Raw genomic sequence first — 27,682 nt, forward strand, 5'->3', positions numbered from 1 at the left:
CATAATAGGAACGGCTGTTAAATAAAAATTTCCTTGCTTTGCCTGTTCAACTTGCAGGGTCAAGATTAGAGTGGTGCTGGAAAAGCACAGCAGGTCAGGCAGCATCCAAGGAGCAGGAAAATTGACATTTCAGGCAAAAGTCATTCCTGACCTGCTGTGCTTTTGCAGCACTACTCTAATCTTGACTCTGATCTCCAGCATCTGCAGTCCTCACTTTCGCCCTGTTCAACTTGCAGTTTGCCTCAGGAACTTTCACAAATTCTCTAATTTCAGGGCAAATCTAATGAACAACCCCACTTAGACTTGCTCAGAAAGCCCCAAAAGAGCTTGAGACAAATACAGACAGAAAGGAAACCTGATGAAATGGATCCTTGGCATTTTAATTCATTATTACACTGAGGAAATACAGATTTCTCACCAAGTAAAGTTAATACTCATGTCTTAGTATAATCATGGAAATTGCTGGAGTAACTCAGCAGTCCTGGCAGCATCTGTGGACAGAAAGCAGAGCTAATATTTCGAGTTTAGTTCTTCAGAACTGATAGGAGCTCTTCGTAATTGTTACTATAAGATTGAAATAGCAGTGGAATACACCTGGTCTAGTATCAAGCTCTCAAAGACTCTGCCTTCGTTACTCCCAGTGAGTATTGGCGAGTACTTTCTATTGTTTTAGGTCTCCACACAAGCAGAGTGCATCAGCTCCAATATTGTATCAGTCTGTTCTAATATGTCATCAAACTATATTTACTCTTCAGATCCGACAGCAGCTAAGGAGAGAAATCAGAGTTAACATTTCAGGTCAAGTGAGCCTTCCTCAGAACCGATGGTAGCTAGGAAAATGTCAGTTTATATTCAGAAGATTATGGGATGGTGGGGTAGAAGAAATAAATAATAGGTGGGAACAGAGCCCAAAGAGAGAGGAGAACAGTTGGACAGACAAGGATTGGAGAACAATCTGGCGAGGAGGGTGAACAGCTATTAAAGGGGATCTCTGTGATGTTCAATGTTCCAAAGACAGCTGCTCTCACTGCATCCTAAGATCCACACTCACAGTCATGCAGCATCATATGCACATACTTGACCTCTCTCTCCAACAGCACCACATCACACTGGCTCAGGGCTGCACCACTCCAAGTTCCACTTCATCCTCCAACTCTTTCACTGTGCAAACAAAAAACTTTTAATTTTCCTTTCAGGCATCAAGGCACACAAGATGCAACAACTTACCTAGGCCCTTCTGGAATGCTCCTCCCCACCACCAATCCCACTTCCTATTGGGTCTTCACGATGCCTCCTGACCTTCCACTCTCCAACGCTGAACGTTCTCTACTCAGCGAAGGTCTCAGTTTTATCCCTCGGTGTCCCCAGCTTAATGAATTTCAGGCACGGCCTGACATTGAACTCTTCTTCTGTCAGCTTCGCCTCCGACACAATCCCCATCTCACAGACACCTTTGCCTACCTCCAACACTCTCCCTGCACCTGGGTCCCTCCCTCTGGCCTTTTTCCTGCACTGAACCTGTTCATTGAGAACTGTCGATGTGACATTGGTCCCTTCAATTTCTCTGCCCCCCCCTTACCCATTCCAATCTATCCTCCCATGAACTGACTGTACTCAGTGTTCTTAGATCCAATCCTGACTTTGTGATTAAGCCTGCCGATAAAGGTGGTGCTGTTGTTGTCTGGAGGAGCGATCTCGATATTGCAGAGGCTGAGTGCCAGCTCCCTCATACCTCCTCCCATCTCCCCCTGGACCATGACCCCATGATGGAACATCAGGCCATTGTGTCAACTACAGTCATCAACCTAATTTCATCTGGTGATCTCCCTCCCCCTCCCTCACTCCCTCCAAGCTGATGGTCTCCCTTTACCTACCTCCTGCCCAAAATTCAAAAACAGGTCTGCCCTGTCCCACAGAACTCATCTCTTCCTACCCTGACTCAGTTTTATCCACCCATCCAATCCGTATGGGCTTAGATCTGTGATTCCTCTGTCGCTTTACACCAGTTTTGCGGGCTCTAGCCGCTTCCTCCTTACCATGGGCGTGCAATCCCTTCACACATCCATCCCCCACCAGGATGGTCTCAGGGCTCTCCACTTCTTCCTGGTGGAAAGGCCTATACTATCCCCACTCCCCAGTAGCCTCCTCCACCTGGCTGAGCTCGGCCTCACCCTGAACAACTTCTATTTTAACTCCTCCCATCTTCTTCAGGTCAGAGGGGTGGCCATAGGTATGTTCACAGGTTCCAGTTATGCCTGTCTTTTCATGGGATACGTGGAACATTCCTTGTTCCAGTCCTTTTCCAACTCTACCCTCAACTCTTTCTCCGATATATCATCAGTGCTCCTTCCCTCTCTCGTCCGGAATTTGAATAGTTTATCGAATTCACTTCCAATTTCCACACTGGCCTCACTTTCACCGAGTCCATCTTTGACTCCTCCCTCCTAATCCTCGACATCTGTTTCCATTTCTGGGGACAGGCTGCCACCAATATCCACTATAAACCCACCAACTCCCACAATTACCTCAACTACACTTCCTCACACCCTGCTTCCTGTAAAGATTCTATTCCATTCTCCCAGTTCCTCCTTCTCTGTCGCATCTGTTCTGATGATGCCAACTTTGATAAGGGTGCCTCCGAAATGTTCACTTTCTTCCTCAACCATGGATTCCCCAGCACCATGGTCCGATCTATCTCCCGCACTTCGGCCTTTACCCCCCTCTTCCCTCACACAAAAGCAACAGGATCCCCTTCTTCTTACCTACCATACCACCAGCATCCACATTTAGAGGATCATTACTTGCCATTTTCGCCACATCCAGTGAGAAGCTACCACCGGACACATATTCCCCACCCCTTGCTTGCCAGCATTCCACAGGGACCATTCCCTCCAGGACACTGTGGTCCACTCTTCCTTCAGTCCGAACACCTGCGTCCATCCCACCCCCCACAGCTTCATGGCACCTTCCTTTGCAACTGCAGAAGTTGTAACACCTGCCCAATTATCTCCCCACTCCTCAGCATCCCAGGCCCTAAACATACCTTCCAGGTGAAGTAACACTTTACCTGAACTTCACTCAATCTAGTCTACTGCATTCACTGCTCACAATGTGGTCACCTACTTTGGTAAAATGAAGCGTAGACTGGATGACCACTTCACAGAACATCTACATTCTGCCTGCAAAAATGACCCTGAGTCCTTCAAGTTGCCAGACATTTCAACGCACCACCCTGTTCCATGGCCAACATCTCTGACTCAGGCTTGCTGCAGTACTCCAGCAAAGCTCACAACAAGTTGGAAGAACAGGACCTCATTTTCCGTTTAGGGACCCTGTAGCCCTCCGGACTCAATATCATCAATAATTCAGGGCTTGAGCTCTCCCATATCCTTATCCCAACCCACAGATTAGGCCTTTGTTATCACATAGTCAGCTATTACACATAAACCATTGTGTGTAACAGTTCCCATTAATAGCTATTCACCTTCCCAGCCAGATCATTATCCACTCCTTTGTCTGTCCAACAGTTCTCCTTTCTCTTGGGCTCCATTCCCACCTATTGTTTACTTGCTACCAACACCCCCAACTCCCCCCACCCCCCCAAACACACACACATACACACACAATCTTATGCATGTAAACTGACATTTTCCAACATTACCATCAGTTCTGAGGAAGAGTCATTGAGATGTATAGCATGGAAACATACCCTTCAGTCCAACTCATCCATGCTGCCCAGATATCCGAAATAAATCTAATCTTATTTGCCAGCAATGTTTTGGAAAGAATCTGAGGGATAGGATTTATGATTATTTGGCAAAGCATAGTGTAATTAAAGGCAGTCAGCACGGCTTTGTGAGGGGCAGGTCATGCCTCACAAATCTTATTGAGTTATTTGAGGAGGTGTCAAGACAGGTCGATGAAGGTCAAGCAGTGGATGTGGTGTATATGGACTTCAGCAAGGCATTTGATAAGGTTCTCCACGGTAGGCTCATTCATAAAGTCAGGAAGTATGGGATACAGGGAGATTTGGCTGTCTGGATTCAGAATTGGCTGGCTGACAGAAGGCAGAGAGTGATTGTAGATGGAAAGTATTCTGCCTGGAGGTCAGTGTTGACGGCGGTCCCGCAGGGCTCTGTAGTTTTTTATAAATGACTTGGATGAGGATTTTGAGGTGTGGGTTAGTAAATTTGTAGATGACACAAAGGTTGGAGGTATTGTCGATAGTATAGAGGGCTGCTGCAGCGCAACATGGACAGGATGCAGAGCTGGGCTGAGAAATGGTAGAAGGAGTTCAACCTGGATAAATACGAAGTGATGCATTTTGGAAGGTCGAACTCAAATGCTGAATATAGGATTAAAGACAGGATTCTTGGCAGTGTGGAGGAACAGAGGGATCTGGGTGTGCAAGTACATAGATCCCTCAAAGTTGCCACCCAAGTGGATAGGGTTGTTAAGAAAGCATATGGTGTTTTGGCTTTCATTAACAGAGGGATCGAGTTTAAGAGCCGCGAAGTTTTGCTGCAGCTCTACAAGTCCCTGATGAGACCACACTTGGCATATTGTGTCCATTTCTAGTCACCCTACTATAGGAAAGATACAGTGGCTTTAGATAGGGCGCAAAGAAGTTTTACCAGGATGCTGCCTGGACTGGAGGGCTTGCCTTATGAAGAAAGGTTGAATATGCTCAGACTTTTCTCTTTGGAGAGAAGGAGGAAGAGAGGAGACCTGATCGAGGTATACAAAATAATGAGTGGAATAGATAGAGTCGATAGCCAGAGACTTTTTCCCAGGGCAAGATTGACTGGTATGAGGAGTCATTGCTTGAAGATATTAGGGGGAAGGTATAAAGGAGACATCAGAGGTAGGTTCTTTACGCAGAGAGTTGTGAGTGCATGCACATTTAAGCGACTGCTGGACATACACATGGGTAGCAGTGAGTTGAGGGGTGCGTAGGTTAAGTTACTATATTTTACATTAGGATTAAATCTCAGCACCATATTGTGGGCCAAAGGGCCTGTTCTGTGCTGTACTTTTCTATTTGGCCCAAATCCCTTCCTATTCATATCCCTATTTAAATGTTCACTCAACCCGAAACATTAACTCTGATTTCACTCCACAGATGTTGTCAGACCTGCTGAGCTTTTCCAACAGTTTCTGTTTTTTCTTTCTGATTTACAGCATCTGCAGATTTTTCAGTGTTTACTTTATATTTACTACTGACTTCTCGCCATTAACTTTTCCATTCACTATCACTGTCATCAACATTTCCTGTGCTTCCTAATAGTATTCCAACAGAAAGTACTTTTTCTCATGCTATTCATCCCATCACTTTTCTCATAGAATCCCTACAGTGCAGAAGTAGGCCATTCAGCCTACAGAGTCTCCCAAAGAGCATTTTACCCAGATGCTTCCTCCCTAACCTTATTCCCTATAATCCTGCATTTCCCAAGGCTAATCCACCTAATTTATGCATCCCTCGGCACTATGGGCAATCCAGCTAGCCTGTGCATCTTTGGATTGTGGGAGGAAACCAGAGCACCCAGAGGAAACCCACGCAGACACAGCAAGAATATGCAAACTCCACACAGACAATCGCCCAAGGGTGGAGTCAAACCCAGGATCCCTGGTGCTGTGAGGTAGCAATGCTTACCAATGAGCCACCACCACTGGGTATTTTTTCTTGCCAAATTATTTTAGAATATGTTTTGCACCATAAATGTAATCATTTCCAGTCTTCTCCTTCAGTGTTTCGCTTGCAGTACACTCTGCCTTTCTCTAATCTTGTGAATTTCCATATGGCAAAATCTACCCCAATCCTACAGTACAACCTAGCCTATACATTCCAGCAGGGAACAGTGATTAAGATTGGAAGCCTCTGATCAATTTCCCTCTTTAACCAGGCAATGAGATCAGCTAAAAGCGTAGAATAAGAACTGACCTCAAAACTTTCTTGCTCTCAATGGCTCTATATGACAACAGATGTTGCAGCGACTCACTCAGCAACTGGACAATATTTCTACAAACTACAGGATCAAGAAGATGGACTGAGCATGACAAATGTGGATTAATCATCTTAATCTTTCTTTAAAATTGTTTGAGAATTGCATTTGACCAGCTCGTCAATGTCAAAAAGCAAATTTTCTGATCATCATTGGACACATAAGAAAATCTCTTCAGACATCCTACTGTGGTTCATTCTGTTGCTATGAACAGCCACGGTTTATCTGATTTCTTTGTGTTTTACATGTGTTAAATAACTTGCAAGAAGCGGATTTGAATACTTATGAAGGAAAGTGAAACAAAACTGTAGATTTTGATCTGGTTACCACTTAACGAGTCAGAAACAGCTAGTGTTCGACCCTTCAACCAAAAATCAACAGCACACGATCTCTCAATTATGACTTTCATTCCTTTTAGTATGAAAAATGCAGACCCTCACATGTGTCACATGTCTATGGGCCATTACAATATTCCAAGTAACACGTCTACATTGTTCTAACTGAAAAAAGAATCTAGTCCACTACTAAAAAGAGAACCTTCTGAATTTTTGTCCCACTTATTAGTCATCAGATTATTGGCATTTCCAGTGCAAAATATACAATTACATTTATAACTTGTAACTTTTTTTTATTATAGCTGGCAAAATCATCCTGAGGAAGCTACTTTGAGATCTGGTTAGGTTGCTTACTGAGGCACATGAAAAACATCTGAATCCTGCGGGTAACACAGAGAAGCCAGTATGGTTTGCTCCATGAGACAGGAGGCAAACGTCTAAGGAAAGATTAGAGAAAAGGAATCCTTTGAACTTGAAAGACGGCACAGGAATGGGAATATTATGTAGATAAGAAAGACTGTAAGTAAAATAGAGAATGTTGATGAGCATTAAGTGAAATCCATTTTTGCAAGAACAGGTTAAAATTGCCAAAAAGCCAATTCAAGACTTTTGTCAAAAAGCTCTTCTTCACATACAGGGTGAACAATGGAATGATCTTCCAGACATGGTAATGTAGGCAAATGTGTGAATTAATTCCAAAGACAGTTAAATATTGTAATAGAAGAATAATGGATTTCTATAGAATCGTGACCCAAGTTTCTAAAATAGCTTCCATTGTCCATTCTTATCTTTGTAATATAATTTCTTACATTATTACAAGGACTCAATACCTCATTTTAATCAAATCATGTTAAGTTATTGCCTTGCACACAATTGGGAAACTACATTCCATTGTATTTGTAGTTTCCTTGAAACAATGTATTGCTATACATTATATAGAACAATAGCATATATAGGACACTGCAATGCAATAACATATACCTCTGATGTTAAAATTATGTGAATAAACTAGGAGAGTGGAAGTTATTTTTAAAGTTACATCTTTAAGTATTTTTACTGTGGCAGTTTATTATTTACGCTTTGCAAGTCTCCAAGATTCAAGGTCCTTCCACCACTCATCGTCCAACAGCAAAAGACTTAAAACTACTTCTCAGATCATCATTATAGTGAATATAAGGTTAAGTTAATGCTAAGAAAGGGTTCAGATGATTTTGCTGTCGAAGCAACAATATTGGAAAGAAATGTTTACAATGTGCTTTAAGAGGGCAATCAAGCTGTGTACCTGACTTTCATTTCTTCAAATTGGTGAAGTAGATCTTGTAACTCCTTCTTTTTCACTTCATTTTCTTTCAACTCAACATGATATTTTTTAATAGCACGACACCTCTTTGCATCATTATCCCTGAGGAATTTGTCAAACTTCAGGGCTCTTTCTCTAAACTATGGAGGAAAGTCGAAAGAATATTAAATATTATTAATGAGACTATCTATTTGCAGGGAAAATAATTTTGTGTTTAAAATGGTAGAAAACAAAATATTAGATTAATTGACTTCAAATTAAAAAGCCATACTCATTTACTACTGACAATACCAGGAGATAAACAATTTTAGTATTTCACTTGCTCAACCAACTGAAGTGGTGAATGGATTACAAGGAATGCTTGCTGACCTAAACAAAGTTCTCGCAGAGCAGTCAAGTTTAAAGTTCAAATTCATAAACTAGTAATCAACCTAAAATTTTATGTTTTCTTACCACCTGCTCCTTTCTTTCAAATTCTGCCCTCCGCTGGCTAATGGCTTCCATGCGTTGAAGGAACTCTTGCCTTTTAGCTGCAAGTTCTGCATTAACTTGGTCAACTTCTACTTCCTTCTTCAATACCAAAGTCGCCTGAGGTGTCTTCCGGTCACTTGCAAGAATCTCACCGGCTGCCTGAAACAGTAATGAAGTTGAACAGCAAGGCTGAAGCCATGAAAATATCTAAACACAAGGGCCAAAATTTTAAATTTGAGACTTTGAGGTCAAAGAATTGATGTATATCAGTGAAGGTGAAAGTGATGAACAAGCAGAGGTTGGGGCATAAATGAGTACAAATGATAGATTTTTAAATAAGCCAAAGTTTATGGAGGGTGAAAGATGGGAGGCAGACCAAGATAAGTTTTCAATTGTTGCCAAGAGTTTCAGTGGCAAAAGGATTCCTTTATATATGACCAAGAGAAAAAAAAGTCTTGCACTCCATCAGTCTGGCTTGGATTCAGACCCTCACAGATACCAGGATGAGGGCTAACTCATTGCTGCCCAGCTTCTATTGCCGTTCAAGTCAGTTTGGTAATGGTATTTTCCCGCCATTTTCCACTGAAAAATTTGACAGTCTTAAAGAAATCTGTTCTAAAGTTACTTTCAACATGTACCCATACAGGTACCAGATCTAAGAAAAACCAAAATGCCTTGAAAATTTCAATCTGAAATAGAAATAAAAAGAGCTGGAAGGTCTCAGCAGGTAAGGCAACAAGCCTAGAGAGAGGACCAGAGACACAATATCTACCACATCACCTCCTCCTCTCTCAGCATCCAAAGCCCCAAACACCACTTTCAAGTGAGATAGCAACTTACTTATATGCCTTTCTATTTAAGATACAGTAATCACTGCTTATGATGTGCTCTATTGGAAAGACCAAACAAAGACATGGTGATGGCTTTGTGGAACACCTCCATACAATTCCACAAGCATAGCCTTGAACTTCTTGTTGCTTGTCATTTCAATTTTCTACCTTGTTCCAACTCGAAACTTTTAGCCCTTGATCTGTTACAGTATTCCAAATTCAATGTAAACCTCACATAATGTAAGTAATTCATTGTCTGACTGGGCACTTACAACCATCTGAACTCAATAATGAATTCAAAAATAATCAGCCCATCCTTCTGCTCTTAATTTGCTTTGTGTGATTTTTGAAGGGTTTTTTTCTCCACTTTCTTAATCATTTTAATTTGTCTATCCCATCATTCGTGTCTCATTGAGATACATATATTGTTTCTTTACTTATCTTTTTGACTTTTACACTTTTGTCATTTAATCTCTACTGCACTCACTCCGCCACATCAGAGGCCTTCCAATTTGTTCTTATTCCCATACTTCCCCCTTTTCCCCTCCTAAAGTTCTTTTGCAGTTCTGACTTTTGTCAGTTATGATGGAAGGTCACAAACCCATTCCAACTCTGCTATACTCTCCACAGATATTGCCTGACTTGTTACATACTTTGTTTTCTTTTCCAGATTTAAGCTGTTTGTCTGACATTATTCAGTTCTAATTTGTTAAAAATGCAAAATTTATAGGATTGTTACATTTTGGGATTGCCTCTTTAATTTAAGATGACATAAGGGTAAGAAGGGGGTCACGTGATCTGTTGGAAATTCAACACCGCAGCTGGGTGATGTGCTTTTTAAAGGTTCAGAGGGAGTCTAGGCTGACTGACTCGGCAGAAGGTGCAAGATGTTCACACCATAGGCACTGGTAAGAGCAGGTGTGCTGACAGTAGGGAGTAATTTTGTCTCCAAGTCTCACAGTGAGATGTTAGGAATGTGGGGCTTTATAAACAGTTATACTTCATACTATCTGTTTAATTCCAAGATAAAGTGGAGTTGGGGGCATCCAGAAGATAGCAAATTAATATGTATACTTGAAAATAGGGTTCATGTGATTCATGTTGCTATGGAGATGGGTTCAAGAGAGGGAAAGGGCCATAGAAAACCATTACAGAGGTAGAGAGCAAGAGAGTTAAGCAAGGATGAGAAAATAAAATGAGATGAGACATGGGTGGCTCAGTAGTTAGCATTGCTGCCTCACAGGGACCTGGATTCGATCCCACCTTCGGGCAACTAGCTATGTAGAGTTTGCACATTCTCCCCATGTCTACATGAGTTTCCTCTGGGTGCTCCAGATTCTGCCAACAGTCCAGATGTGCATATATGGAGAATGCAGGGTTACAGCAATAGGGTGGGTCTGGGTGAGCTGTTCTTCGGTGTAGACTCAACAGGCCAAATGGCCTGTTTTCACACTGTGTAGATTCTATGATTCTAAAAGCAAGGACGAAAGATAAAGTCTTGCACCTTAAGTGGAGAAATAATCTGATTGTTGCTCACCACACAGAATTTGGGAACCCATACTCAGATTGAAGAGACTGAGCTCTTGACAGTTTAAAGGAGGACAGAAGATTTGCCACTTATTCTAGAATAAAGGAAAGTAGATGCCAATTCTGGGATTAGGAGTTTACCAGCTAGAAAAGGAAAAGTAAAGAAGCAAGCCAGTAGGAACTGAGAATAACTTCGGACATAAGTTCTGACAGAATATAAGTGGACACCCAAGGGACAGCATCATATAGATATACAATAGAAAACTGTTAATTATTTTAAAAGCAAAATGTGGATTTATTTTCTGTAGTACAGAGAACACATTTCATACTGAATAATAAACAAGGTCTTAAGACGTGAAATTTCACAGAATACTTAAAGTCAGCCGCCATGTCAATCTCTACAGTTTCATAACAAAGTTAATCAATGTATGACAAGATACAAATGGTCACAATAAAACTTCAACAACCAACACCAAGAGTTGCAGCTATTTATTTAAGACTCCATCTAGAAATTGAAAATCAATTGAAAATGGAGCCTTTGAATGCTATGATGCCTTAATCTACATTCCTGATGGTTGACATTTTTTAAATTTGAGTTCGGGAACTGTTCTGCATAAATCAAAGCAAAATACTGGAAATTATATCCATGATCATTACAGATTTTTTGAAGTCACTACATTAGCAGAAAACGTTAGACTAATGTAATTTACTAACTCGTTATTGATCTTTTCAATGTGACATATGGGTAAATGCTGAGCAATTTACAAAACCACAGAATAATGTGGAAAGAAAGAACTTGCCTGTCTGATTATTGGAATGTAATTAACATCTTCATTTTCATACCTGGGGAAAGGATTTAAACATTGCCATTAAAAACAGATAACAACTACAGCTGTTGATTTTAACTTTCAACACTGGACAGAAAACCAGTTTCCTCATTTCCCCACCCCCCACCTTATCTGAGATCCAACCTTCCAACTTGGCACCACCCACTTGTACCTGTCCATCTTCTTTCCCAGCTATCCACTCCGCCCTCCTCCTGACCTATCACCTTTACCCCCAACTTCATCTACTTATCGCATTCTCAGCTACCTTTCCCTCAGCCCCATTCTCCTCCCATTTATCTCTCAGCCCCCTTGGGCCACCCCCATCATTCCTGATGAAGAGCTTATGCAGGAAACATTGATTCTCCCTACTCCTCGGATACTGCTTTTCCAGCACCACACCCTTCAACTCTGATCTCCAGCATCTGCGGTGTTCACTTTCTCCCAGAAAACCAGGGATGCTAAGGACTATATCAAATTGAAAAAAAAATGTTGCAAAGATTAGCGGTAAATCAGGGGATTGGGAAAGTTTTAAAAGCCAACAAAAGTTGAACAAAAAAAAAGGAAAAACAAAATGAAGGCAAACTAGCAAGTAACATAAAAGCAGACAGTAAGAGCTTCTCCAAATGTATAAAAAGGAAGAGAAAGATCATAGTGAACCTAGGCCTCTTACAGAATGAGGCTGGGGTAATAACGTGGACACAAATAGCATTACAAAATACTAAATAATCAAGGGGCTAAGGGGGATTGCGGGAGGGGAGAGGGAACAAACATAAAAATCATTGAAAGAAAAAGTATCAAGGAAACTAACATGTTAAATACCAAGATTAACCCATAGTATTGGGGTAGTCTATTAGCATGGATTAACTAACTAATAGAAAACAGAGCCATAAAGGGAGCATTTACAGGATGGAAATCCATAACTAGTGGAGGGTCATACAGATCAGTGCTGGTTCCATAATTATTTACGATGTATATTCATTACTTGAATGATATAACTAAATGTACTATCACCAAGTTTGTGGATGACAAAAATAGATGGGAAGGCAAGTGGTGAGGATGACACAAAGAGAGACATAGAAAGGTAAAGTGATTGGGCAAAAATGTGGCAGATGGAAAAACGTGAGGTGATACACTTTGGCAGGAAGAATAGAAGAGATGAATATTATTTAAAAGGGGCAAGACTGCAGAAAGCCGCAACACAGAGGGAACTCATGCTTGAATCACAAAAAAGCCAGCATTGAAGTTCAGCAGATAGCACAGATGGTAAATAGACACATGAACGGGAGGTGAACAGAGGGTTAGAAACCATATATAAGCAATAAGTAGCGGGTCTAAATAAGGCTTAGGAATTGGGACAGGCTTGGTGGGCAGAAGGGCCTGTTCCTGTGCTATATTTTTCATAGTGGAACATTTTTCAAAGGAAAAGGAATATCAAAATAGAGAAGACTTGCTAAAACTATACAAGACACTGGTCAGACCACAGCTAGAATACTTTGAACAGTTTTGGTCCCTTTATCTAAGGAAACACATACTGTTATTGGAGGCAGTTCTGGGAAGGTTATAGAGTCATAAAGACATAATGCATGGAAACAGACCCTTCGGTCCAACTCATCTATGCCAACCAAATGTCCGAAATTAATCTAGTCCCATTTGCCAGCAATTAGCCCATATTCCTCTAATCCCTTCTTATTCACATACCCATCCACCTCCGCTTCCTCTTACAGTTCATTCATACATGCACTACCCTCTGCATGAAAAGTTGCCCCTTAAGTCTCTTTTAAATCTTACTCCTCTCACTTAAACCTTTACCCTCTAGTTTTGGACTCCCCTTCCCTGGGGGAAAAACCTAGACTATTCACCCTATCCATTCCCCTCATGATTTTATAAACTTTATAAGGTCTGTCATCCTGTCTCTACAGTTCAAACCCTCCACCCCTGGCAACAGCCTTCTAAATTTTTTCTGCACCCTTTCAAATTTAACAACATCTTTCCTATCACAAGGCAACCAGAACTGAATGCAATATTCCAAAAGTGGCCTATCAATGTCCTGTAAGGCTGCAACATGACATCCCAACCTCTAAACTCAATACACTGACCAATAAAGGCATGCATACGAAACGCCTTCTTCACTATCCTGTCTACCTGCATCACCACTTTCAAGGAACTACAAACCTGCACTCCAAGGTCTCTTTGTTCTGCATCACTCCCCAGGAACTTACCATTAAATATATAAGTCCAGCCCTGATTTTCCTTTGGTTCCCTAGGTCGATCTGGGTATGGAGGGATTTTCTTATGAGGATAAATTGAGGAAATTGTGTTTGTACTCATTGGAGTTTCGGGGAAATGAGAGGAAATTTTATTGAAACATAAGATTCTTAGGGGGCTTGAAAGGATAGATGTGGAGGAGTTGGTTCCTAGCACACATGACTTGAGGACTAAAAGGCTTAATCTCAGAGTTAGCGGGTGCCCATCGAAGACAGAAATGAGGAGGAATTTCTTCTCTCAGAAAGTAGTGACTCAGGAGAATTGTTTACCAGAGAGCTGTTGAAGTTGGTTCATTAAGTATAGTCAAGGCTTAGATAGATAGATAGATAATCAGAATGGAATTCAAGGGTATCTTCTTCTCTCTTGATTTGATTTATTGTAGTCATATGTACCTAGGTACAGTGAAAAGTTTTGTTTTGCGAGCAGTGCCAGCAGATCATAGCAAACAAGGACAGACAGGTCATAGGGTGCTTAGAGGAAGCAAGGCATGCAAGGTGACACCTGCAGAGGAGGTGCACAAAGCAAGATCAACATTAGCAAGACAAATATTATTTGAAATTAGAGAGCTCCATTCAGCAGGGAAGAACCTCTTCTTGAAGCTGTTGGTGCATGGTGTTTAAGCTTCTGTATTTTCTGCCTGATGGAAGAGGTTACTGGGTGGAAGGGGTCTTTGCTGATGTTGTTAGCCTTTCAGCAGCAATGAGAAGTGTAAATGGAGTCCATGGATGGGAGGTTGGCTTCTGTGATGGCATGGGCTGTGCACACAACCTTCTGTAGTTTCTTATAGTTCTGGGCAGAGCAGTTGCCGGACCAGGCCATTATGCATCTAGGTACAATGCTTTCTGTGGTACATCTGTTTTAGTTGGTGAGGGTCCTCATGGACATGGCAAATTTCCTAAGCAGCCTGAGGAAGAAGAGGCATTGTCATACCTTCTTATGTGGATAAGACAAGAAAAATAGAGTTCGGGATGATGAGATCAGCCATGATCTCAACAAATCGTAGAGGAGATTCAATTAGCCAAATCATCTCCTCTACTCCTACTTTTTATGTTCTAATCGACTACAGCAGTTCAAGAAAGTAGTTCACCACCTTCTCATACCAACTAGAGATGAGTGAGAAATGCTGGCCCAGCCCATAATTTCTACATTCCATAAACGAATTTTTTAAAATCCTTGACAATAAACATCCACATCAAGACAGCATCCACATTTTCCCTTGACAATTACTGCTGCTGAATTCCCCTACTATCCACATGTTGGAGATTACCACTGATCAGAAACTGAACCGGACCACGCATTAAAACCTGAGGCTACAAGGAAAAGTTGGGATTTCTTTGGCAAGAAACTCATTTCCTTCTGCTCAAAGTCAGTCCATTACCACAGGTTAAGAGTGTGTTGCAAGATTCTTCACTCTCCTGAATAAGCATGGCTCCAAAAGCACTAAGTTGAAACTTTATTGCTGGAACAGCACAGCAGGTCAGGCAGCATCCAGGGAACAGGAGATTCGACGTTTCGGGCACAGGCCCTTCTTCAGAAATGAGCAGAGAGTGTTCAGCAGGAGAAGATAAAAGGTAGGGAGGAGGGACTTGGAGGAGGGGCGTTGGAAATGTGATAGGTGGAAAGAGGTCAAGGTGAGGGTGATAGGTCGGAGTAGGATGGAGGCGGAGAGGTCAAGAAGAAGACTGCAGGTCAGGAAGGCGGTGCCGGGCTGGAGGGATTCGGCTGAGACAAGGTGGGGGGAGGGGGGATGAAGAAACTGGTGAAGTCCAAGTTCATCCCCTGTGGTTGGAGGGTTCCCAGTCGGAAGATAAGACGCTCCTCCTCCGACCGTCGCGTTGTTGTGGTTTGGCGGTGGATGAGTCCAATGACCCATCGTCTCAGCCTGCTCCTGCCCAACCGAACTCATCTCGGCATACCTCGACACGGTCCTGTCCCCATTAGTCCAAGAACTCCCCACCTACGTTCGTGACACCACCCACGCCCTCCACCTCCTCCAGGATTTCCGCTTCCCCGGTCCCCAACGCCTCATCTTCACCATGGACATCCAGTCCCTGTACACCTCCATCCCCCATCACGAAGGACTCAAAGCACTCCGCTTCTTCCTTTCCCGCCGTACCACCCAGTACCCTTCCACCGACACCCTCCTTCGACTGACCGAACTGGTCCTCACCCTGAACAACTTTTCTTTCCAATCCTCCCACTTTCTCCAAACAAAAGGAGTAGCCATGGGCACCCGCATGGGCCCCAGCTATGCCTGCCTCTTCGTAGGGTATGTGGAACAATCCATCTTCCGCAACTACACTGGCCCCACCCCCCATCTTTTCCTTCGCTACATTGATGACTGTATCGGCGCTACCTCGTGCTCCCACGAGGAGGTTGAACAGTTCATCCACTACACTAACACCTTCCACCCCGACCTCAAATTCACCTGGACAGTCTCGGACTCCTCCCTCCCCTTCCTAGACCTTTCTGTTTCTATCTCAGGCGACTGAATCAACACGGACATCTACTACAAACCAACCGACTCCCACAGCTACCTGGACTACACCTCCTCCCATCCTGCCCCCTGTAAAAACGCCATCCCATTCTCCCAATTCCTTCGTCTGCGCCGCATCTGCTCCCAGGAGGACCAGTTCAAAATACGTACAACACAGATGGCCTCCTTCTTCAAGGACCGCAATTTCCCCCCCGACGTGGTCGACAGTGCCCTCCATCGCATCTCCTCCACTTCCCGCTCCTCCGCCCTTGAGCCCCGCCCCTCCAACCGCCACCAGGACAGAACCCCACTGGTCCTCACCTACCACCCCACCAATCTCCATGTACAGCGCATCATCCGCCGTCACTTCCGCCACCTCCAAACAGACCCCAGCACCAAGGATATATTTCCCTCCCCTCCCCTATCAGCTTTCCGTAGAGACCACTCCCTCCGCGACTCCCTTGTCAGATCCACACCCCCCACCGACCCAACCTCCACTCCCGGCACCTTCCCTTGCAACCGCAGGAGGTGCAACACTTGCGCCCACACCTCCCCCCTCACTTCTCTCCAAGGCCCCAAAGGAAACTTCCATATCCGCCACAGATTCACCTGCACCTCCACCCACATCATCTACTGCATCCGCTGCAGCCGGTGTGGCCTCCTCTATATTGGGGAGACAGGCCGCCTACTTGCAGAGCGATTCAGAGAGCACCTCTGGGCCACCCGGACGAACCAACCCAACCACCCTGTAGCACAGCATTTCAACTCCCCCTCCCACTCCACCAAGGATATGCAGGTCATTGGACTCATCCACCGCCAAACCACAACAACGCGACGGTCGGAGGAGGAGCGTCTTATCTTCCGACTGGGAACCCTCCAACCACAGGGGATGAACTTGGACTTCACCAGTTTCTTCATCCCCCCTCCCCCCACCTTGTCTCAGCCGAATCCCTCCAGCCCGGCACCGCCTTCCTGACCTGCAGTCTTCTTCTTGACCTCTCCGCCTCCATCCTACTCCGACCTATCACCCTCACCTTGACCTCTTTCCACCTATCACATTTCCAACGCCCCTCCTCCAAGTCCCTCCTCCCTACCTTTTATCTTCTCCTGCTGAACACTCTCTGCTCATTCCTGAAGAAGGGCCTGTGCCCGAAACGTCGAATCTCCTGTTCCCTGGATGCTGCCTGACCTGCTGTGCTGTTCCAGCAATAAAGTTTCAACTTTGATCTCCAGCATCTGCAGACCTCACTTTCTCCTCCAAAAGCACTAAAGAAGCTCAACATCATCCAAGACAAGACAGCCATGCGATTGGATTCCAATTCACCTCCATAAACATTCAGCCCTTCGGCCACCACATCCAAGAGCAGCAGACACATTACAGTCATGGAGTTATACAGGACGGAAACAGACCCTTCGGTCCAACTCGTCCATGCTGACCAGATATCCTAAATTAATCTGGTTCCATTTACCAGCATTTGGCCCATATCCCTCTAACCTTTCCTATTCATGTACCCATCCAGATGCCTTTTAAATGCTGTAATTGAACCAGCCTTCACCACTTTCTCTGGCAGCATGTTCCATACATGCACCACCCTATGCGTGAAAACGTTGCCTCTCAGGTTCCTTTTAAATGTTTCTCTTCTCACCTTAAACACATGCCCTTTAGTTTTGGATTCCCCAAATTGGTACAACATTACTTACAAACTCCCCTCCCATGCCATATAATATCCTGACTGGGAATACTTCATCATTCTTTCACTATCACTGTTGCATCAAGGTCCTAGAACTTCCTTCCCAAACAGCACTGTGTGTGCATTACATAACTGCAGTAGCTGAAAAACAGGGCTCGCCATCACTTTCTCACGGTCGGTTCAGGACAAGCAGCAGACGGCAGTTGTGCCAGTGACGCTCACATCCCATAAAAGAATTAAGAAATCTCCAGTGGGGTGAGGGGGAATAGCTTCAACAAAAGACTCTTCAAGATCAAGAGGGGTTTAGTAGCACGGACAGGGGCAGTATTCTGTCTGACTGGGGAGTCGGTGAAGAATGTCATTAATTTTAGTCAGGAGAAATTTCCTCCAACAGAGCACAGAATATGTTCCCCGTTCCACAGGGAACAGTTGAAAGCGAGATTATCTTTTTACAGAAAGTCGATAGTTTGAAGCAGTTGAAGGTACTGCACAACGCAGAAAGAAAGACCAACACAACATAGTTTTGAACTGATCTATTCAACAATTAACAGGTAAGCCATGTCCTCCCTCTGTTCTAGCTTCCCTTTGTCAGCATCAAAGAGTCTGGAGTGCAATGCCACTCTATCGCCTGGGTGCAGTACTATCTAAGGGCCTCTGCAGTGCAATGGTAGTGTCCCTACTTCTAAGCCAGAAGACCCAGATTCAAGATCTACTTGCTCCAGAAGTATGTCAAAATAGGTCTGAACAAGTTGGTTAAATATCTAAATGTATGCCATGACCACCTTGATTAAGGTATCTCCTAGCTAGGGCACCGCTACTGAAAATGGGGAACCTGGGTTCAGAGGTACAAAATTACCAACTACACAAGAAGAGAAATTATGCAAAGATATTATGAGCAGTCATGGTCATACAATTAACCATCCAAAAAATACTGTGAGGGTCAACAATTGACTAAAAAAGTCAATTCAAACGGCGTAAAGGCCTTACCCACCACAAGGTACGGGAGAAGGAAAAGTTTACCTTTGGTCCCCAAGCTGCGTGACGAAGACGTTCCTTTTGGGATTTTTTAAGTGAAGTGAATATCGCCGATAGTCTGTCAGGCTGGGCAGTTTGCCGTCGTCCATAATTCCAAGGTTATTTTCCAAAGATCAAAAAAGAAAACCCCCTGCTGAAACGCAGCAGAGTTTTAGGAAAATGCCTGAAGCGAGAAAAAAAAATAAGTGGCCACGGTTGTTGTGGTTAGTGCACATAAAATCCTGGCCAAAAAAACCAATCACCTGGGAATGACCGGTTGCCTGTGAAACTATCTCTTTACAAGTTGCAAGTTCGATCGCTGGCCGCTTCCTGAAGCAGCTCCGGGATCATATGACAGGGAGAAGCAAAAACATTACACCGTCTCTATGGGAACCACCCGGAGACTGGGAAGAAGCCAAACAAAATCATCCTTGACTTCGATCCAACATAAACACAAATGCATTGCAATATTTCCATTTCGGAGCTTCTCTATTCTGTGGATTTTCAAACCAGCCCCTTCTCCCCACCTCACCGCCGCTGGAGTAGAATTCCATTGGTGTTCCCTTCCCAATCGATTCTAATTGCCACACCTCACCCCAGTAAGGGTAGAGAACACCCCAAGACTGCCCTGGATTCTGGTGTCTCCAAAACTTCCAGGCTTGCACCCCAAAGAGCCAGGTCAGGAGACCACAGAGGTTAGGAACGAAATGTATGTTGTTCATAGTCTTTGACTGGTTGTCAAACTATCAGGCAAGGGGATGAAAATGTTGTTACACGGACAGTTAGCCAAACTAGGTGACTGGAAACAGAGGGGAACCTTCAGGGGAGAACCTTTATATACAACCCAAAGTTGTCAACTTTACCTCAATTGCATGCTTTACTGTATGTTAACTTCCTGAACTCATTGCTGGAAATCCCTCTGAACATCAACAGGCACAGATATTCCAATGGCCAAGTTGTCTTGGAGTAGGGCAGATTGGAGTTGTCTGTTGAGACTTTCTGGAATTCCTGACACAACTGCCTCCATGGGAACTGACCAGGCAATTGGAAATTCTCAAAGGCAATTCCCACATATCTGCAACTGTACAAAAAAGCTCCTTAAATTTGAAGGATTTGGTGGATTCCAACTCACTTAAGCTTAATAGTTATGCAGGAAAGGTTAGATGATTAAAAGCCTCCTGAGTAACTCTTAAAGTGAGCTCCTGACTCACCGCTGACCACACCCAAGTGAACCTCCCCAAACCCTGACACCACTGACCCTACATCACCCCTGATCTCACACTGGGCTGATTCTGCTTGCCACCCACCCTTGCCACTCACCCTAACACACCAGACATAAGCATTTATTAATGAATCCACATTTTCTTCTCACAAAATATAAAGTGTTTATCTACACTTACTTTGATATTTCTGATGAATTCTCCTGATGAGTGAAAGATGTAATGCTTCAACATAATATGTCCGTTTTCAGCAATATTCAAGTTCTACCAAATTACTAATCTTCCCTTTTACATATTAAAGAAATCTTTACAGTCAGTCTTTTTAAATGTTATAGTTTACTTTCATCTTCAATGCTCTCCAATTTAACCAATATTTTGGTAAAACATTACGTGCGGGTATTAAAACACTCCGAATTCTTGGAAATACTATAAGCTGCTTCATAGCACAATCCTTGACCTATTTAATTGGCCACAGATGGAGCACATTTCACATGAAGTTTTTATTTATGAACAGACAGTAGCATATATTCGTTGACATCTATGATTACTTTTAAAAATATTTACCATTAACTTACCATTAACTATCTTAGTTAGCTTGCTAACTCTCATATACAATCCCTACAGTGCAGACAGAGGCTTTTCAGCCTATACTCTTCTGAAGAGCATCCTACCTACGCCCATCCTATTCCTATGTTTACCTCGGCTAATCCACCTAGCCTGCATATCCTTGGACACTACAAGGCAATTTAGCACGGCCAACCGTGGGCGGCACGATGGCACAGTGGTTAGCACTGCTGCTTCACAGCGCCGGAGACCCGGGTTCAATTCCCGCCTCAGGCGACTAACTGTGTGGAGTTTGCACGTTCTCCCCGTGTCTGTGTGGGTTTCCTCCGGGTGCTCCGGTTTCCCCCGACAGTCCAAAGATGTGCAGGTCAGGTGAATTGGCCATGCTAAATTGCCCGTAGTGTTAGGTAAGGGGTAATGTATGGGTGGGTTTCGCTTCGGCGGGTCGGACTTGTTGGGCCGAAGGGCCTGTTTCCACACTGTAATGTAATCTAATCTAATATAATCTAATATTTGGACTGTGGGATGAAACTGCAGCACCAAGAAGAAACCTATGCAGACATGGGGAAAACATGCAAACTCCACACAGGTAGTCACCCAAGGCTAGAATTGAACCTGGGTCCCTGACGCTGTGAGGCTGCAGTGCTAACCACTGTGTGAACCCTGTCATATCTCTGTCACTGGCAAAGGTATCCTCTAGTTTCACATCACATCACACTTGAACTCAATGTGAAATTCATCATATTATTGTCTCCTAAATTATACTTTATTAATAAATTACTGATGAACTCCATATAGGATAAAATCTAAAATAGTTTGAAATTTTTAAAAAAACACAGAAATGCTAGAAACACTCAGCAAGTTATGGCAGCATCTGTGAAGAGAGAAACATTTAATGTTTTAGATCTATGATCTTTCAGCAGAATTGGGAGAAGTTAAAAGTGGTGAATTGGCCATGCTAAATTGCCCATAGTGTTCAGGGATGTGTAGGTTACAGGTAAATGTAGAGTAATGGGAAATGGGTTTGGGTGGGATACTCTTCGGAGGGTTGATGTGGACTTGGAGGGCCAAAGAGCCTGTTTCCACGCTGTAGGGATTCTATGAACTCTATGAAAAATATTTTGAGCAAGTGAGAGGTGAAAGAGGAAGAAAGGATGATCAATGATAGGGTAGAAGATTGGAGCAATTGAAAAACAGAGTAGTTAACCTTTGAGGGTCAAAGGGAATGTGAGGAAGAAAGAAATGAAGAAGAGATGAAAAACTAAATCATGCAAAGAAAGGGACTGAAAATTAGAGGTCAGCATTTATGGTAAGAGTGTAAAAGCACGTGGGATCCAGGATAAGTTGGCAAGATCGATCCAAAATTCCTTAGTGGTGGAAGGGTGATTGGAGGCAAGTGATTAATGGCATACCACAGAGGTCAGTTCTGGGTCCCATACGTACACACATAATATTTATATAAATGATATAGATGAGAATGTATAGGGGGATGATAAGTAAGTTTGCGGATAACACAAAGATTGGCCAGATAGTGAGGAGGAAGGTCTTAGGTAACAGCAAGATATAGACAGGATGGTCAAATCAACAAATCAGTGGCATTTAGAATTTAGCCCTGAAATCTGGAAGAATTAACAAGTATTCAATGAATGGCAGGACACTAGTAAGCTCAGAGGAAGAGGAATCTTGTCTATTTATCCACAGATCCCTGAAGGTAGCAGGGCAGATTAACAGGTGGTGAAGGAGGCATATGAGATACTTGCCGTTATCAATTGTGGCACAGATTCTAAGAGCAGTGAGATTATATTGGAGCTGCACAAAATATTGTTCAGAGCACAATGGGAGTATTGTGTACAGTTCTGGGAAGCCACACTATAGAAAAGATGTAATTGCACTGGAGGGGATACAGTGGAGATTCACCAGGATGTTCCCTGGGATGGAGCAGTTTACCTGTGAAGAGAGGCTGGAAATACCCAGTTACATTCTTTATAGCAAAGAAGGCTGGGAAGAGAGACCTGATCGAGTTGTATATGTTTATGATTTTAGTTAAAAATTACACAACGTCAGGTTATAGTCCAGCAGGTTTATTTGGAAGCACTAGCTTTTGGAGTGCTGCTCCTTCATCAGCATAAAACCGTTAAGACACAGAACTTATAGCAAAAGTTTACAGTGTGATGCAATAAAATTATATATTGAAAAAGATCTGGATTGTTTGTTAAGTCTGTCATCTTTTAGAATGACCATGTTAATTTCAGTTCTTTCATATGTATATCCCAGAACCTTTTTTAAAGTTACATTCTCAAGTGAACTTTAACAATAGGGCCATGTCAGCTCAGATAATGCATTTGAGGTGTGAGGTGCCCTGTGTGAGGCTGTCTGTGTTCCAATGTTCAGACTGATTCTATTTCTAAAAAAAGGATTTACATAATCTTACATGGATTCATGCAGTTTTTGAGCAAAATAAGATGCAATTCTGCAAGTACAAATTCACCCCACAAACTTACATGTATGCGTGTGTGTGGTTGGGGGGGCAGGGGGAGTGATGACTGTCTGTGAGAGAATGTGTGTATGTGTATGTGTCTGAGTGTAAAGGGGTATAGATCTGTGAGAGGGTATGTGTGTGGGTGTGAGTGTAACTATATATGTGTGAACGTATTAGAGAGAGCTTGTGTATGAGAGAGGGTCTGTGTGCGCGTATGGGTCTGTAGGGGTGTGTGTGTGTGTCGGTGTGTGTGTTCTGCAATGGGGTCACCTGTAGTGTGACATGAACCCAAGGTCCCGGTTAAGTGTAGCATCGTGACGTTATCCATGGGTTTGCGGTAAAGTGATGTGCTGAGGTGCCCATCCTTTAGGGAGATGCAAGTGTCCAAGAATGGCTCCATCAGGCATTACTGAAACAACTACACAGTGATATCAACGAGTTTCATCCCACTATCTAACTCACCACAAACTACTCTCTAGTATCTGTCTCATTCTAGGACACATGCATCTCCATCAAAGGTGAACACCTCAGCATCTCGCTCTACCACAAACCCATGAATAATTTCACAATGTTACACTTCTCCAGCTTTCACCCGAAATATATTAAAACAGCCACCCACGACGGACAAGCCCTACACATACATAGGATCTGTTCAGATGAGTAGGAACGTGGTGGACACTTGGAAGTACACAAAGATGCCCTCATAAGAAAGGGGTACAATGGCTCAACATATCGACTGCCAGTTCCATTGTGTCACAGCGAGAAACTGTAATGACCTCCTCAGGAGATAGACACAAGCTGCAATCAACAGGGTACCCTTCATTGTCCAGTACGTTCCAGGAGCTGAAAAACTATACCATGTTCTTTGAAGCCCACAATGCATTATCAATGAGGATGAGCATCTCGCCAAGACCTTCCCCACACCTCCATTTCTCGCGTTTAAACAAGCACCAAACCTCAAACAGATCATTGTTCGCTGCAAACTGCCCAGCCTTCAGGACAAGACCACACAACCTGTCACAGCAGATGCTGCAAGATGTGTCAGAGTGTCGACACTGATACAACCATTGCACGTGAGGACACCACCCAACATGTACACCACCCAACATGTACATGGCAGGTACTCATGTGACTTAGCCAATGTTGTCTATCTAAAATGTTGCAGGCAAGGATGCCCTGAGGCACGGTACATTGGCAAAATGGAACAGAGGCCTTAGCAAAGATGAATGTTCACCGCACAACAATCAACAGGCAGAAGTGTTCCCTTCCAGTTGGAGAACACAAACTCGGACCTTTGGGTGACCATCCTCCAAGGCGATCTTAGGGGTAGGCAACAACACAGAGCGGCCGAGCAGAGGCTGATAGCCAAGTTACACACACACACACACACACACACACACACACACACACACACACACACACACACACACACACACACACACACACACACACACACACACACACTCCTACTGACCCATACACTCACGCAGACCCTCTCTCATACACAAGCTCTCTCTCATACACTCATACATACACTCCCACACTCACACCACACATGCACCCTCTCAAAAACTTTTCCCCTTTACACTCACACTCATACACATACACGCACTCTCTCACAGACACTCATAGCCCCCCCCCCTCCCCGACACACACATACACATGCACACACATACATATAAGTGTGGGGTGAATTTGTACTCGCAGAATTACATCTTATTTTGCTCAAAAGCTGCATGAATCGATGTAAGATTATGTAAATCCCCTTTTTTAGAAATAGAATCAGTCTGAACATTGGAGCGCAGACAGCCTCACACAGGGCACCTCACACCTTGAATGCATTATCTGAGCTGACATGGCACCTGTTGTTAAAGTTCACTTGAGAATGTAACTTCAAAAAAAGGTACTGAGATTTGCATATGAAAGAACTGAAACCAGCACGGTTATTCTAAAAGATGAGAGACTTAACAAACAATCCAGATCTTTTTTAACATATAATTTCAGTTACATCACACTGTAAACTTCCAAAAGCTAGTGCTTCCAAATAAACTTGTTGGACTATAACCTGGTGTTGTGTGATTTTTAACTTTGTACACCCCAGTCCAACACCAACACTTCCAAATCATGACGCTTATGATTGGGATTGATAACTTGGAGAGGAAGAGCTGTTCTGTTTAGTTGAAGGGTCAATAACGAAGGAGCACAATTTTAAGGTGAAGGGCAGGAGGTTTAGATGGAATTTGAGGAAAACATTTTCACCCAGAGGGTGATGGGACTGTGGAATGCACTACCTGGGAAGGTAATAGAGGCGGAAAACCTCGCAACATTTCAAGGTGCAAGAAAGAGCACTTGAAATGTCATAACATTCAAGTTTATGAGCGAAGTTTTGGAAAGTGGGATTAGTGTAGATACTTAGTATTTTAAACATTATTTAAAGGGATCTTCAACTGCTTATAGTTTGTTAGTTTTCCAATCATAAAGGATGTGAAACTGCTACTATCAGTTGTTAACTGTTCAGAGCTTGACATTTCAGTTTTTTCTTGATAGAGGTTCTTCTAAAAGATAAACGATAAAGAGTAGTGGGAAATTGAGAACATTGCAAATCCTCGTTCTCTCAGTAGAAATGATAAACATTGAATGATAACCACGTTTATCATGATTTTAAATGGCAGTGTAAAAATGATATTTTAATGGTTTGGACATCAATTAAACAATTGTCCTTGATAGAAATGAAAATTAGAAGGAGTTTAATAGATGGCCAAGCTATTAATTTGTGGTATTTATAATTCAAAATCACCTACCATTGTATAATGTTTCTAGAGAAAAAAATAAATAAATCACAACCATTAACAACTCCATTCTCAGGAAATTCCATTTTGTTGAGGATGACCATAACGAAACATAAACAGAAGTCAAAGCTCCAAGTAATTGTAATATCAAATCACAACCAGTTATGAGAGTGTCACTATTCTGGAACCTGATAATGACAAGCCGTAACTGAATACTGGTATTACTTCCCATGATAGATTAAAGTCTTTGTTTAGAGTGTAACTACCAATCTGAGACTAGTCGCTGTAGTGATGAATCCCAACCTTGCAGTACCCACTTTACACCACCCAGATAGGTCTGCACATTTCTGAGACAGTGGATAGTAACATTTGATCTCACCGGAGTAGCAAGTTTGCTTACATTTTAAACTTGGTTTAAAGATTGAATTTGTATTTAGGTCAGCTAATTTTGTCCCATATGCTTTACCAGAGCCTCCTACAGAGAATCTCACATGTCTTCTCTCTGGAGTCAGATCAGAAACTGACAATGTTGACATTCCCTCAATTTTGCATCCCTGCCAGAAGGAAACCTTGGCATGAATGCAAAGATGGCACCCTTCATCTTCTGAATCTAGTGTTTTGTACACAGTTCTTAGCCAATGTTTCCCCTGGTAATATTCAGAGGTGTTTTTTGAATTCATGTCTCCTCTTGGAAAGCAATCAATAATTCGCAAAATACCGAAGCCATGAAGCATGTAGTGTAGTCTGTGCTCTAAATTTAGAATCCCATTGCTCAGCCTAGAAGCAACCAGGCACTTAACAGATAAATATATTGCATCAGATAAAGCCTGTGGCCAAAAACCTTTAACATAAAATTGATATAAATATATGCAGGCTTCCTAAACTCCTGTACGTTGCATTTAACATCTTGCTGAGTACCACACATCTTATCAAGGAATGTAATAGAGACTTTCTCAATTAATCTTTGCTCTTAAATTAAAGTAATTAACATAATCATGACCATCAATTGAAACTCAAAGTGGAGTATGATGTAAGTGAAATGATGGAAGTCTCATCAAATGAAAATTTTATCCTATAGAAAGATAATTTCTTTTATACAGTAAACTGTCAGAATTGTAATTCTTATTGTAAATATGCAAGAACAATAACAATTTAGTGTAGTAAATTGTCTTAGGGGTCTCATTACTGGAGGGTAATCAGACAGAGTTTGACACAAGAACTAAGCAAGACGATATTAGGGCAAGTGATTAAAACCTTGGACAAAGAATTTTAATGAGGATATTAAAGGAGGGGAGAAAACTAGGGAAGCAGAATGAAAAAAATAAAGACTTGCATTTATATAGCATTCACACAACCTTATGATGTCCCAAAGCACGTTCCAATCAATGAAGCACTTTTGAAGTCTAGACAGTGTTGTAAGGTAGGAAATTCAGCAGCTAAATTGCACAGCAGGCTCCTATAAATAGCTATGTAATAATGACCAATTAAACTGTTTTTCTGATGTTAATTTCATGCTAAATATTGACCAGATACTCTGGATAAATTTACTGGAACAATATCATGAAATGCTTTATGTCCACCTGATGTGGCAGACAACATCAGAAATATGGCACCTCTGACAAAGCAATATTCCCTCAGTACTGTACAGGAGAAGCAAACCTCCATGTTTGTATTCAATTTTCTGGAGTAGACTTAAGCCCATAACCTTCTAACTCAGAGCATGAGAAAACTACCAATTTATGCATGTCTGAAACATTTACCAGAGAAGGAATTCTAAAGCTTAAAGCCAATGAAGCAGAAGGCATGGTCTCCTGAGAAATATTGAAGATCAAAGATACATAAAAGGTCATATTTTCAAGATGGCTCAGATTTCAGAGGATGTAAAGCTGGAG

The 27,682-nt window shown here is 42.7% G+C and overlaps 1 protein-coding gene across 2 annotated transcripts in view; it reads right to left on the bottom strand.

Moving 5' to 3' along the window:
• The window catches only part of ccdc197 (coiled-coil domain containing 197), a 55,337-nt gene extending 36,257 nt beyond the window's left edge, over window positions 1-19,080 (bottom strand). The window contains exons 1-5 of one of the 2 annotated variants that reach the window (XM_087989673.1): window positions 19,002-19,048; window positions 18,745-18,922; window positions 11,262-11,308; window positions 8,091-8,263; window positions 7,620-7,777 (exon numbers count right to left, since the gene is read on the bottom strand). In XM_087989673.1, the coding sequence (XP_087845799.1) occupies window positions 7,620-7,777; window positions 8,091-8,263; window positions 11,262-11,308; window positions 18,745-18,848 (482 nt within the window). In that variant the 5' untranslated portion in view covers window positions 18,849-18,922; window positions 19,002-19,048. Of the gene's footprint in view, window positions 1-7,619; window positions 7,778-8,090; window positions 8,264-11,261; window positions 11,309-18,744 lie in introns of both variants that reach the window. The other variant, XM_087989672.1, reaches the window with a different exon arrangement.
• Window positions 19,081-27,682: the final 8,602 nt, after the last annotated feature.

This window comes from Chiloscyllium plagiosum, unplaced genomic scaffold (assembly GCF_037043375.1).
Source record: "Chiloscyllium plagiosum isolate Xiang-an unplaced genomic scaffold, Cpla_swu_hap1 HiC_scaffold_8, whole genome shotgun sequence".
Classification (NCBI taxonomy): Eukaryota; Metazoa; Chordata; class Chondrichthyes; order Orectolobiformes; family Hemiscylliidae; genus Chiloscyllium; species Chiloscyllium plagiosum.